Here is a 14,108-nt window from a genome sequence, read left to right as displayed (position 1 = left end):
GACAAATTTGGATGTGCAGAAAATTCAATGATAATATAAGGGTATGAGGGTACCCCCAAAGTGCACATATAAATTCAGAACAGGTCATATCTGATGGTTGTATGTGAAAGAACACCCTAGAAAACCAATGTATAGACATAAATTACATGAAAATAGCAAATTCAGAATCAGAGATACACTGTGACATGAAGGCCCCAAATTTCAACCCCTGAATTTATCTGGATCCCCTAAGTATATATAATATACTAGTATACTTTTAATATGATATTTGGATGTCTCTAAGGATCACTTAAAACCTTGAATGATTACTATTGCAATTTTCCCTGGGTCAAACCACAGATAGACTGGACTATACCTTAAACCATACAAAGATATGCTTAATACAGCCCTGTTCATCTACTACTTAAACCTCATACACAGGGGAGAACGGGGTAAACAGAGCCAGTGGGTAAAATGAGCCACTCCCTTTATCTAGGTAACCATAAACAAAAGTAATCATGTGACCACAAATTAAGAAGTATAGTTCACATTACTCAATCCATCTTGGACTCAAGCACATGGAGAGAGTTGTAAGCAAAACAGAGCAAAAAAATTTACAAAAGGCATGAGATGTGGAGAGTAACTGCATCGGTAGTGAATGGAATGTGTGAGGTGTGTGTGGGTGTGTGTATGCTACTGTTAAATGCAGGAAAACAAAAGCCAAAACAAAGCCAAAACCAAGAGAGATATGGAGCCTAGGAGAGAGAGAGAGAAAGACAATGAGATCAGACTGGCATTTATAGCCTTGGTGGAGGCCTACCCAGGTGTCACTGCATTACCTAAACAACCCACCCTGACTTCCAGCTCCTGCAGGAAGTGGCCAATCAAACCACTACAGGCAGAAAGGGAGGGGTCGTAACAATATATAAATTAATTTCATAATCTAAAACATTATGTAGATGGATGTTAATCATCTTGGGAGTTCTCTCCCCCTTTGTCACAGTCTTCTCTTTTAGGTCTATTCCTGCTAACTACGTTCCATTCTTTCCCACTCCCACCCCCATCCATGTCCTGTGGGCATGGGCTAGCGATTTATCACCGACAATACTGAAAATCAACCAGCTCTATAGGATTCAAAATCTGTGCTGATTTTCTTCCTTTGTAATCCTTTCCAGTCCTGCCAGTCAGCTGATGGTCCAATGGAACTCATTGGTTCCATTTCATTATCCAGAGCCCTTTACAAAAGAGCAGAACTCAAGAGTGAGGCCCTCTCTGGAGATTCATTATGCCTTCAATAGATATAAATCTACAGCAAAAAAACAAATCAAAAGCCTAAACTGGTACCGGCATGGCCAATAGTACAAAATTATGTTGATCAAAATTTTCTGGAAAAAGTATTCATATTCACACACAGGTTCAACATTTTTCGTCCAACAATGTAAGGTAGCTGTTATAAAGAGAATGACAGACCATCTGTCAGTATAATTAGTCAAATTATTAAGAATACTATTAGCACTCCAATAGGTGGAAGAAAACAACCAATTCAATGTAATAATTGCAGAGAGTCTGTAAACACTTGCTAGTATCAACCAATAAGGATATCTTGTTTGAAAATTTTCATTTTTTTTTTAAACTGTCTAGTAAAGAGAATCTTTTTTGTTTCTGCTTATCTACTGTTCTACATTCCAGTCCAGTAGGTGTTGGTAATGCACCTATAAGCTGGTTGCCAACCCAAAGAAGAAGTGTGGCCATTTTATTCTCTGGTCTTGACTTGTCCATATGAGCTGTTGTTACAAGACAATAAAAGGTATGTAGTGGGAGGTTAGGGACATTAGGTAAGTTTAGGTACCATTTACACTTTCACTGACATTTCACTGGCAAGTTAGGTCTTCTGTTTTTGTTTTGTTTTCAGATATAATTTTTAGGCCAAGTTTTGTTCTATTGATTTACTTTACTTCGGCACCTCTACTTTTGCCCCATCTTCCCCCGTTTTGACAGCCTTTGTGTAATTGTAAATATTATAGTTATTAATAAATGGTATTCTTCATCTTCTCTACTTAGACTGTTTGAATCTTGGTTGTCGTGTTACTGTTATTGTTTCCCCTACTTACAGAAAGCCGTTGTAATAATGGTAACACAAAACATTATCATGACCAACTGGGTTGAGTTAACTCCATTATACCAACCTGTAAAGACTCGATCAATCATGTGATCAATTTGGAAAAAATCTTTTACCTGGCAAGGTAGATTACAAGACTTCATTGAAACATGGGGTCCAACTGAAGAGTATCATCTTCCGATAATATTCACTGTAATGCAATGTCATGATAACTGTTGGTGCTGCTGCTATTATTAAATAACATGATATATACTTATAGCAATATAAACAGGTGAAGTACTTCAGTTTACACCACTAAATGTGTGAAGGACTGGTGAGTGGTTACGTTGGTAGTGGGTCTGAAGCGAGACCCAGTTTATACCTCTTTGTTGGACATTGACTGTTTATTCTGCTGAGGGTCTCTGTATTTATTAATATAATTGTGACTACTAACTTAATTTAATTTCCAAGTCGTTTGCTCATTAAATGAACTGACTTTGTATTAAGACAGAAATAAAAGCAAATTGTCCCAAGATGTGCATGGCAGGAGAAAGTAATTTTCACATAGTTAAACTTAATAAAGGATTAACATTAATGTAGTCCTTGTGTAAATCTGATGCCTGGAGGAGGGATACTTGTGGAGCAAATATCAAAGCATACTCAAGATGCTGAAGTGGTGATAGTTTTGGGACTTTGAAAACCATATGATGAGCTTCAACATCTTGAAGGACTCTGTTAGATGATACATTTGCATTTTTTGAATTACTCGTGCTGTGGATTTAGCCTATGCCCTAATTATGAGTAATGACTTCAAAGAAATAAACACTGGAATGAAAAAACAACTATTTATTACTTTCCAAAATGCAAAATAAGTATACAAAGTTCTATTGGCCAGTGATTACATGAATGACAAGGAAGAAAGAGACTTCTGATGGGTGGTTTGACACCAACTGAGGTTTGTTGCATATGAAGTGCTCATCTCAGTGGGAGAAGACTCTCTGATTGAGTACAGAGGGAAATCCTTTCACAGGTCTGGTCTATGACAGCGAACATCAACTGGTATTCCACCAGCAAAGTGACATCTCCACCTTCAACTGAACAAACTCGGCTGAATGTGAGTGAAGTGCTGTTGGTCCTGCCGGAGGAGTACTCTCTCTGGAGAGGAGATGCTGCTGTGGAGTTTCAGTTGTTCTGGGAGGCCTGCTGCATGATGACTGAACACAGACTCAACATCTGCAAGTACTCATCTGCACCGTCGGCCAGGCACTTATCCACCACCTGAAGCAACAAAACACAAGCACAAAGTGAAGATTTATAAAGGTAGTGGTCTCCAAAAACTTAACTTTAAAAAGAACTAAGGACAAAAGAAACTTGTGCTGTTGCTATTCTATCAGCTAAGCTTCAGTTTACAAGATATGGAAAATGAAATCAAACCTGTATTGTCTTCAATGAATCACAACTCTTGAACCCAAGCATTTTGTACCCAGAAGCTGTGCTGTGTTTGATGCTCAGCTGCAGCTTGAACTGCTGCTGTGACTTGCAGAAATCAACTAATGGCCACTAGAGGGCACTGTGTGTGGAGTTTAACATACTGTACACCTGATGTTTAAGGCCACAGTCTTCTGACTTCACATAATAAAAGACTAATGTGCAAAAGTGCAGTTATGTAAAATGAGCAGACACATTTTAATTTGAAGAAAAATAACCGAACAATGAAAAAAATAGTATACAATGGTTTTTATGATCTATTTTAAATATATGGACGCATAAAAAATAAAATATCCTATATCCTAAAATATCCACAATTTTGGCTTTCTTTCATGTAGTGAAATTATGAATTGAAAAGCCAACTGAAACATCTGGATGTTTTCTATGTGCAGTGGAGTAATAGTGTCACTGTAAGAGGAGTTAATTTAGTTAGAATTTCAAGAAAAGAAAAAAAAAATCAAGAATAAAGTAATAATTTTAAAAAAACATAGTCATTGTATTTAAAGAAAAGGTTTGTTATGTTTCAAGAACTAAATGTTGAACAATGTGTTACGATTAGATTGGGTTGATGAGATTATATGTGCATGTTTTAGCATCTCCTGATAGTCCATCTACTGTATAAAATACTCATTACTTTTTCTTGCAAAAGACTAATTATAGGCTATTCTTGTAATATTATGACTTTTTGCTCAGTATCTTTGGATGTACATTTTCCCCTTTACAATGTCCAAAACACTTCTTCTGCAGCCTGTGGGCAGAGCAGCTTGATCAATCATATGATAAAATAGCCATTTTAAAAAGGTACAATCACATTATATTTTATCCCCACAAATCTTCATATCTACAATATCCACTTTTTTCTCTTCTCTTTTTTTATAGCTGCAACACTGGATGAGTATCTGTACAGCAACAAGTGGCTGCTCCAAATATGATATTGATGAGTTGAGTCACATTACAATACAAAAAAAACAAACAAACAAACAAACAAATAATCCTCAGTTAACTTGTAGCATGTCAATACTGCATCAGGTCACTTACCGCCATTTTTTCTGTGATGGCTGACTTCTGCTTGTCATTCAGGTCCTGCTCTATTATAGACTCATGGAGCTGACTCAGGATCTGTGTGGCTGCGTAGCCTTCATCCACCATTTTCTGACAGAAGAGATTCAGATGTGCAGAGAGTGAGGCAGAACTCTTTGATGTGTAACAAACACAGGGATAAATCACGGTCATGTCTGAGTACCTACCCTGACTGCAACCTCTAGCTTCTCAAACGTTCCTTTAAAGCAGACGTTCAGCAAGCTGTCAATCATCTTGGGAGGGACGACCTGTAAGAGTCATTCAGTCAGGTAAAGTGTACAGGATCTTTGTCTGGACCGTAGTTGATAGCATCCGTCATCAGCACAAAAAGGAGTACGTCTCACCCCAGCTATTTCGATGACGGCGTGCTCTGAGATCTCCTTGTCAACGGTGAGGCGGGCGGCGCTCTGGAGGAAGGTGATGGCTTTCCGCAGGTCTCCTTCAGACACCTTCACCAACGCTGCTATACTCTGGGAGAAAGAAAAAAGATTCTTCGGGTTACAGCTGCATGCATGAAGCCGGAGCAGTTACTCTGTAGCAGCACTGGTTCAAAATGTTTCATCAGACATACGTTAAGACAGCTGAAAAGTGTGACTGAAATGTATCCAATGTAGAAAAGGTGTCAGCTGTAGAACAACTTTCCCCAACACTGGTTCATTGCACTAAAGAGATTAAGTCAACTGAACTAGACAGGATGCACTTGAAACCAGATGGGCATGTTTTAAAAGTTTTTATTTATTATTTACCTCTCTTAAAAGGTGCAGGTTTAGTGTTTGGTTGGTTTAGTTAGACAATATATTACACTATATAGTCTATATAATGCAGTCCATTACACCACCACATACTATGACTCCAATAATAAACAAAGTAGAATTATCACCTTTCTGACACAGATGTACAGGTGTTCCTAATAAATTGCTCTGTGAGTGTATTTGGGTTTTGGACTGTTATTCTGATAAAAATCAAGAAAATAACCAGCTGATTAATAACAATAAAAATAATCATTGTTGCCCTACTTTGTTTTGTTTATTTAAAACTTAATGGATTTTTTGCAATGAATCCACAAATATCTTATATAAACAAAGGAAAAAATATTTAGGATGTTAGCAAATGCATTGGCAATAAAAAGCTGAATTGTGCTAATTATGCATGTAGTTGTTTTCTTTATGTGGTGGCTGATAGAAACACCTACAGCCTACGCTTCCAAACCCTGTATAACCGATTGCATTATCACTCAATGGCTGGCATGCAACCACATGTTACAAAGACAGACTCTGTGCAGCAGGTTAAAAAAAACTCTGCTCCGCCTCACCTATGTGACATGTCCTGTCTGTGCTTGGTGTATTTCAGCCGTAATTCTAAAATTCTTCACTCCCTACAGGTCAACATTGCAACAACACCATCGTATTCCGTGGCTTTTACCTCTTTCGTGTACTTGAGCTTCTCCTTCTCACAAATATCCAGCAGACGCTCCTCTTGGATTTGATTGGCTAGAGGCTTGAAGCGAAACTTGGAACATCTGGAGGTCAGGGGCTCGATGATCCTACAAGACAGACATACACACACACACACCAGATTCAGTATTGGTGAAACAGAGTGTGTGTTTTTTTTTTTGTGTGTTGATGAGTGTGATCAGTCAGCCTGACCTGCTGATGTAGTTACAGATGAGACAGAAGCGAGTGGTGCGGGACTCCTTCTCCATGATCCGTCTGAGAGAGGCCTGAGCTGGTCCTGTCATGGAGTCCGCCTCATCCAGGATGATGATCTTGAAAGGAGGACATGGCTTCCCACTACATACACAGCACAACACAGCCACTGGAATATACGCCGGAATCAATTCTTCCAGACAAATGAAGGGTTTTAAAGAGAATATGTTCAGGACTTTTCCGGGTTCATATTTTTATTCTGGGGCTCGACTGGAATATCTTTACATGATATTTAACATAGACATCTGACGTTATTATTAGTATATAAATGACAGAAAATCACGTTATGTCCCCTTTGAGTTCAGATGGTTGTTACAGACAGAGCAACAATCAGGAAAACTGCCCTCTATTAGAACATGAACATGTGGACTCTATATTGACTCACTCTGAGCGAGTCCCGGCCACAGTGAGCTGAGCAAAGTTCTTGACCTTCTCCCTGACGACCTGGATGCCTCGTTCATCGGAGGCGTTGAGCTCCAGCACCCTCTGCCTGTACAGCTCTGGACTAGAGGAGAGAGTGAAAGTGAAGGAGGAGGAGGAGGAGGAGGAGGAGGAGGAGGAGGACGACGGGGTTTATGCAAGAGGCGAATCCATGAATAGAAAACAGGAGAATGATCGAATTAAAAACAAACAAACAAACAAAAAAAAAAGAGGGTAACTGACAGAAGTCTGTGGAAATGCAAGCAGTTGAAATGTCTGCTTCTTACCCACAACGTCATCAACTTACCCGTAAAGTTCTCTGGCAGCGGCTAAGATGGTGGAGGTCTTTCCTGTACCGGGAGGGCCGTAGAAGAGCAAGTTGGGAAGCTTAAATTGAAACACAAACGTTGTTGAGACTCAGCCTCTCTTGCTTTGTGGGACGATGTGGAAAGACTGCATGTTTTTTTGATGTTGATGTTTGTCTTTGTTCGTGTACTGGTTTGGTAAGTGTTGTCTTTATATTGTTGCAACATTATTGTTTTATAGCTATATTGTTGTTAAGAATGTTAAGTTAATTTTTCTCTAAGGAGGTGCAGAAAGGAAGAAAAACAAATACATAAATATATGTTAAAAAACCCAAAAACCATCACAGTACTTTGTCAGATTAAGAAATATCTTCAAAGTTACATGTCAAGTCAAGTCAGTTTTATTAATATAGCCCAATATCACAAATCAGAAATTTGCCTCAAAGGATTTTACAATCTGCCCAGTTTACAACACCCATCCTTTGACCCTCGATTTGGATAAGCTCCTCAAACCACATCCACCACCCTGTCAGCAATTCAGACAACTCCACATCCTCTCCAGGAGTTTGACCATCAGCACAAGGGATTAAATTACCTTGACTTAAAATGCTATGTCCCTTGAATGTGTCATATTAAAGCAACAAGGTAGGAAGTGACAACATGTTAGACAATGGTTCGTTTCCAAGCTAGTTGTGATTGCAAATATCATGCTTTTTTTTTTTTTTGCACGTCTTGAGCTCAGATTTAAAGAATATAACTGGTGATTTTCTATATTTTCTTAATGTCAACAAATCTCATGTGCAGAGCCAAGTGATCTACTAACAAGTATTGTGTGTGTGTGTATCTAAGCCTGATATATCTTATTCCTCTGTGTCATTGAGCTCCATTGATGTCGACAAACTTTTAAAAACACATCAATGTGCCACACTGTTGTACTGCCTGACATGTTCCTTCATTAACATAAATTACCATATTATCAATAAATATGATAGTTCATTCAACTCTAAATTCTAAAGAGTAAACATACCATAAGAAACACTGCTAACCTAAAGGAATTAAAATTATTATTTTGTGTCAATTTTACAAAATATGTCAAACAATTTAGCTCATTATAATTATGATCAGAATAACTTTCAGGCTACAGAGATTTCAGAGGCACATGTCACTATGAAACCATCTGGTAGGGATAAGTGAGTATCTTTACATTTAAAAGCATTGTATTAGAAAATCATCATATAAAGTTCATTGAGCTGTATGGTCTGACAGCTCTAGTCGTGTATATAGTGTTATCAGTTTTGGTTCCTGGTCATAGCCGTGACGACGGATTTAAAAGATGTGTGAGAGTTGGTCGTCACAGCTCTATAAATGATGCTTTGCTACTGGATAGATGATACACAAAGTTAGCACCTGGGATACAGAGTGTTGGCTGTAAAATACTGACACCGTGTAAGAGCTATCATGATGAGAGCCTGATACTTACATCTGCTCCTTCCAGTGACTTCTTCAGCACTGCTACCACCTCTTCCTGAAAGGCCACCTCATCCACACACTTTGGCCTGCTGAGATTTACACAAACACAGAACCGGGTTCACTGCCAAGCAGGTTGGCACGTACAAGAAATTTGCCTTGGTGTTGTGGTGCATAAGGTCCACGTTCAGACTAAATCCGGCAATGCAGCACTGCCATGCAAGGGTGTGAGCTTGTCACTACACGGCCCATTTGTGTGATGTATCTGATCATAGCACAAATAGAAATACTAAACAGAAATCACGACCTTTAGCCCGATACAACACCAAGCGAGTGCATGGCGATTTATGTCTTTGTACTCCCTAACGGCGGGGTAGTACAGCCCTGGAAAGATCATCACGGTGGTGATGAGTCTCTCTTCCACCTCCACAGTTCCTCAGTAAACAGTGTAATGCTACAGTTCTACATGGTAAACAAGGTTCTTCTTCCCGTTCTTTGCTCTGATCGCCCGCTTACTTGATTGGCCAACATGGCGTGCTTGTCGGATATCGTATCATGTTGCGTTCCAGCAAAAGTTCAGCCTGGTTCAACTTTTTTGCCGGACGACCGCTGCGTTTTCTTGCTCAGCTATATGTGGTCCCACCCTCACAGCATAAACACACTGCCCCCATTCAAATGAATGGGAAGACTGCTGTTTTTCACGCATTGCCGGATTTGGTCTGAATGTGGCCTAACAGTCAAAATATACACAAAATTAAATAATCCTAAATAATATATAAAAGAAAGAAAGAAATTTACAATAAATATGTAAAATATATTATTCTAATTGAGAAGAGCTGCTACAGGTTTAAATTTTTAATTTTAAATTGAAGAGAATGAAATGAAATGTACAAAATGTGTCTAGCATGTTGGCTTACTAACAGTACATCTTTGTGGTTCACACTTACTATTTTTCTACCCATGGGATAGGCCTGGCTTTCTTCTCTGTGCTGGGCCCTGCTGCTGTCTTGTCTTTCTGAGTTCTGGTGGTCTGAACAGTTGCTCCTTTCAAAAAGGCGTGCATGATTCCTCCTGCCCCAAGTAAAGGCAGCCAGGGACAAACAAACATGCAGATGAGACACAGATACACACATTACATCAAAATTACCTTAGTTGAGAGACTACAGTCAAAATGCCAAATTACAAAGATTAGGAACAACGTAAATACGTGACCTTGGATGCGTAAGTGACGTCAACTGCATTCCAAAAAAGCGTTAATTTCATGAAGTGTCGCTTGTCTCCAAATAACGTTAGCGTTATAGCATCAGTATAGTTAGTTTCTTACAATAAAGTATCAGCATATATGTTTTTTGTCACATTGTTACGTCAGAATGATGTAGGTTAGCTCTATTGTATTCATTCAACATTAGCTTTAGGGTTAACTTTAACGAATCAACATGCTAACGTTAGCTATTTAGCCAAACAATAACGTTAATGGTTGACACCGAAGAGCGGAGTTGATGGAGTTTTAAATAATATTACGTTAATTTACTCCAAGGTGTGCAGCCATGTTAATGTTAGTTGTGAGACGAATGAAAATGCGTTTCTGAAGTTAGTACAGAGAAGAGACTGGCGATTGTTGTCATAAGAAATCTTAACTTACTTGCGAGGGAATCAACTGTGGCTTAGTTTGATAGTAACGAGCACGCTAACAATAATAAGCTTACTTAGCTGAAACAGCAAGTGTATCACAGCCGCTAGCCTGTTTATTATTAAGTTAGCTAACCGTGACAGTTGTTAGCTCTTAATTTTGCAGACAGACGCATGTCGCTTACCTGATGTAACAGCCGCTGTTAAGCCAAGCTATGTCCTAAATATCCCGCAGTCGGAGTCGCTGTATGCGACGGCCCCAACTATGATATTGCTTGTATTATCCAACAGTTTCAGGACCAGACACAGTGCTGTTGTTGACATGTGTATTAGCAGCAGGCTGTTTTCCCGCTCTGGTGAAGTTAACTTCCGCCGACGTCATTTCGTGGTATCCAATCCGATGTTGCGGATGCTGGAGTAAGTCCTGCCCCTCCTTTTGTCGCTTACGTCTCCTCCCATCCTTCTTTCTTTTCTGTTTCTCCTCTCCTCTCCTTTCCTCTCCTCTCCGGCTATGATGCCTAGGAATTTATTGTTTCAGCTTTCCAGTTTATATTGAAGTAGATGATGATGGGAATTTTTTTATAATGTGATAAAAGTCTGCTTTGTCAGTGCACAGTATTTTTTCAACTGTTTGCTTATATGATAGTGATAAAAATTAAATTAATCATCAGCATTTTGCCACCTATTTTTGAAATTGCAATCTACGAAGAGCAAAATTCACTGTTACTAAGTCAAAAATGTTCACACAAAACAACAAAAGTTCTTGAATGAATGAATGAACACACTGCATGCATCACACATTGCCCAGGATTACACTCAGCTTTGTCTAGCAGCTGCCATGCCATTGATGCTGCATGTTTCTGTTGTCTGAAAGCCTTCAGCAGAGCCTGTAATTGGCTGGCAGAGTGAAGATAAGTGAGTGGCAGGGGTGAGGCTGAGCGCAGATGTCTCTGGCTAATGGTTGTCTCCTAGGCAATCTCCACGGTCCCAGGGGCCATAGGCTCATGGAGGGATGCGAATGTCCCTGCCTGCAATTGTTTGCTTTCATCAAAATGTGGAGCAGGATCAGCGGAGCGGCCTCTGGTAACGCTGAATGAACCCAGGCACCAGGAGCATGAATGACAAATGATGGGTGGAGGCTATTGATTTGTTTTGCTTGAGATAATTATGAGTGAAATCAGCGAGGGTATTGTCTTTTAACAGACTCAGAATAGCCTATTGTGTATAATGTTGATTTAAGTGTGTTTTATTCATCATTTGCTCTCCCTATACCCTATATCTAATAAAATCAGGGAATATTTCAGTTTGTGGATCAAACAATATTCTATTAGCTCCAATCCATGGACAGCCCAGGATTTCTCTCACAGACCTATTAACCCCCACCCACCCCCCCACCCCCACACATACACAGACACACACACACACACACCATCCACCCTCCTCTCTGTTTCTGTGTCTCTCTCTCCGCCCTGCAGGCAGGTATAGCAGCCCTCTGATTCGTTTTCCCTCTTCGTGACTCAGCTTCTTTATTAGAGCAAACAGAGCATCATCAAAGCAGTAGCAGCAGTGTTTTCCCATCCAGAGCCTGAGGAGCATCCTATTCTGTAGGTGGACTAGACTCACAGAAAAAAAATAATAAATCAAAAATTTTATACCCACTTCCGGAGGAGCATATTTTCTTTTGTTCTTGGTTGGTTTGGCAACCTGAGTCCTGAAAAATTTTGGAATTCCTTTTCTTCTTCTTTTTTGTGCTGTGAGGATCGTTGTGGTTTTGACTTGGAGGCTTCTTTTAATTGTTGGGATTTGTCTGACAGCATCATGAACTGGACTGAACTGTCCTGGTGGCTGATGTTTTCTTGACTGACAGGCTGTTTTTTTTTTTTACCTAATGACTCACTGGCTGTTTTGCTCACAGAGTTACCTATTTACTGACAAACTGGCTCCTTTCTTTGCTGATTTTTGGGCTCCGTTTTCACCCACTGTCTAGTTTGCTGACTGGAAGGTTGACAAACTAATTGTCTCCTTTATTTACTTATTGACTGACTGGCTATGCTGTTTATTGTCTGGCTGCTGGCAGACAAATTAACTTGTTATTTTGTTCACTGCATGACTAGCTGAGTGACTGACTATTCACTGAAAGACTGAGCCTCTGCCTGTTATATTATCTTTTCATATCATCTATACCTGGTTGACTGAATGCCTGCCTGAGCTAACCATTTTATTGACAGAGTCACTGTTTTGCATGGGAGTGGCACCATCATTATCATCCTTAGGCTTTGTGATTGTTTTGCTTTGGGGAAGCTGTGATGAAGGAGAGGAGAGACTCGACATTAGAAAAATCAAGGAAAGATAGAAGGAAGAATTAGAAACAAGAAGCAGCAGAGAGGAAGGAAGGCTGAGGAAGAAAAAGGAGACCCGAGAGGGAGAATTGGATTAGGGAGCAAAAAGAGGGGAGATCTTCGGGGAAGGAAGGGTGCGGAGAAGGAGGCGTGGCAGCAGAGAGAGAGAGAGAGAGAGAGCGGCGTGAGAGAGGAGACGAGAGTGGATGCGACCCACACCCTGAGATGCTGTGCTGGCTGAGAGAAGACGAGATGTCGGTCCAGGAGCTGCTACAGAGGGTGCAGTGTGTCATCACACATGTCGGTAAGTCATCACATTTCTCCTCTTATTCGACTTTCTCATCTTTCACACCTTCAGATGCTTAACGCAAGAAGAGCTTTCGTTTTCAAGACTGTCTCCTTTGGGGGGAAATGCATGGTAGAGTCCTCTTCTCTTGGAATATTCCCAGTTGTGTGCATGGTGGAGGATGTGTTATCAGTATCTTTTAAATGAAGAAATTTGAATTGCTTGAAAATAATAAAAAAAAGAGAATCAGATGAAAGAGAGGCAGGGGATCTCCATCCTCTCATCAGGACCACGGAGTGAAGGGGGATGCAGAGGGATGCTCTGCACATGGGCAGAGGAGAAGTGTGTCATCAGGGAATAAGAGGGGAATCATTGAGTTTGATCGCTGTTGGTTCTTTCTGGAGGTTTTCCAGCTCGTATCAGATAAAATGGTGTCATTTAATTGCATTTCACATTGTCGAGTGATTCTCTATTTTGCAGCATACATTAATTGTTAATGAGATTTGTGATGATGATTGATTAATTTGAGTGAATATTTGCTGAGACCAGGATTTTTTAGCAAGCATCCTTTACAGATCTTTAATGCGATTATGGCTCTCAGTACTTATTAGTGTAATTATGTGTTTATGCTGGTGAATGACTAGCAATCCTATTAATAGCACCATTTTTCATTTAAAAGATTTAAACATTTCATAGATTTGCAATCACATCCTACCTATAACCAATTTTCTATCCTCCTGTCACCTTTTTTCTCCCCCTCTCTCCTTTTTTTTGCCACCACCTTGCATCTCTTCTTTGCTCCTCTTTCTTTCCACTTTCCTCCCTGACTCCATTTTTTTTTTATCCCTTCTCCTTCTTCTCTGCATCTCCACAGTTCCCTCCTTCTCTCCCACGCATCCTTCTCCATCCTTTCTGCCCATCTCCCTCTCCGCCATTCTTTCCTCTCCCTTTCCTTCCCTCCCTTCCTCGTCCTTCCATCCTCTTTCCTCCTCCTCTCCTGTTCTGCGTCCGGGTATGTCTTTTTTTTTTTTTCCCCGGCTGGTGGGGAAGTAGGTTAATGTGCCACGCTGGAGACTATTGCACGGCATCCTCCATCACTGCACTTTCTGCATCACATAGGAAGGGGAGGGCGAAGGCAGGCTTGTGCAGAGCGTTTCTATGGAAACTGAGCTGGCTTCCGCCAATCAAGTGGTCCTGAATTGATTTATTGGGGAACCAGGCTCATGCAGGATGCTGCTAGAAATGTTTGCAGCTGTATCAAAGTGTCCTTAACGCTGGATGTGGGTGGAGATTTATGTGTATTTCTCAATT

General features: G+C 40.1%; 2 protein-coding genes across 9 annotated transcripts in view; one reads left to right on the top strand and one right to left on the bottom strand.

Moving 5' to 3' along the window:
* Positions 1-2,908: 2,908 nt before the first annotated feature.
* rfc4 (replication factor C (activator 1) 4) lies at positions 2,909-10,544 on the bottom strand. 2 transcript variants are annotated; one of them, XM_044362755.1, is made up of 11 exons: positions 10,358-10,544; positions 9,491-9,619; positions 8,557-8,635; positions 7,079-7,158; positions 6,737-6,856; positions 6,292-6,435; positions 6,068-6,188; positions 4,990-5,115; positions 4,813-4,893; positions 4,604-4,717; positions 2,909-3,355 (listed from the first exon to the last, which is right to left on the bottom strand). In XM_044362755.1, the coding sequence occupies exons 2-11, from the start codon at positions 9,604-9,606 to the stop codon at positions 3,260-3,262; spliced, it is 1,077 nt and encodes a 358-aa protein (XP_044218690.1). In that variant the 5' UTR covers positions 9,607-9,619; positions 10,358-10,544; the 3' UTR covers positions 2,909-3,259. The 2 variants fall into 2 exon arrangements, with proteins under 2 accessions (XP_044218690.1, XP_044218692.1); XM_044362757.1 differs by having other exon boundaries at positions 9,491-9,614.
* A 1,093-nt stretch (positions 10,545-11,637) lies between these two features.
* The window catches only part of mcf2l2 (MCF.2 cell line derived transforming sequence-like 2), a 156,543-nt gene continuing 154,072 nt past the window's right edge, over positions 11,638-14,108 (top strand). For 2 of the 7 annotated variants that reach the window (XM_044362745.1, XM_044362744.1), the window contains exon 1: positions 11,638-12,815. In XM_044362745.1, the coding sequence (XP_044218680.1) occupies positions 12,737-12,815 (79 nt within the window). In that variant the 5' untranslated portion in view covers positions 11,638-12,736. The remainder of the gene's footprint in view (positions 12,816-14,108) is intronic. The other 5 variants (XM_044362750.1, XM_044362749.1, XM_044362751.1 and 2 more) reach the window with 4 other exon arrangements.

Source organism: Thunnus albacares, chromosome 9 (genome assembly GCF_914725855.1).
Source record: "Thunnus albacares chromosome 9, fThuAlb1.1, whole genome shotgun sequence".
Taxonomy (NCBI): domain Eukaryota; kingdom Metazoa; phylum Chordata; class Actinopteri; order Scombriformes; family Scombridae; genus Thunnus; species Thunnus albacares.
This window is presented reverse-complemented; position numbering and strand designations above follow the sequence as displayed.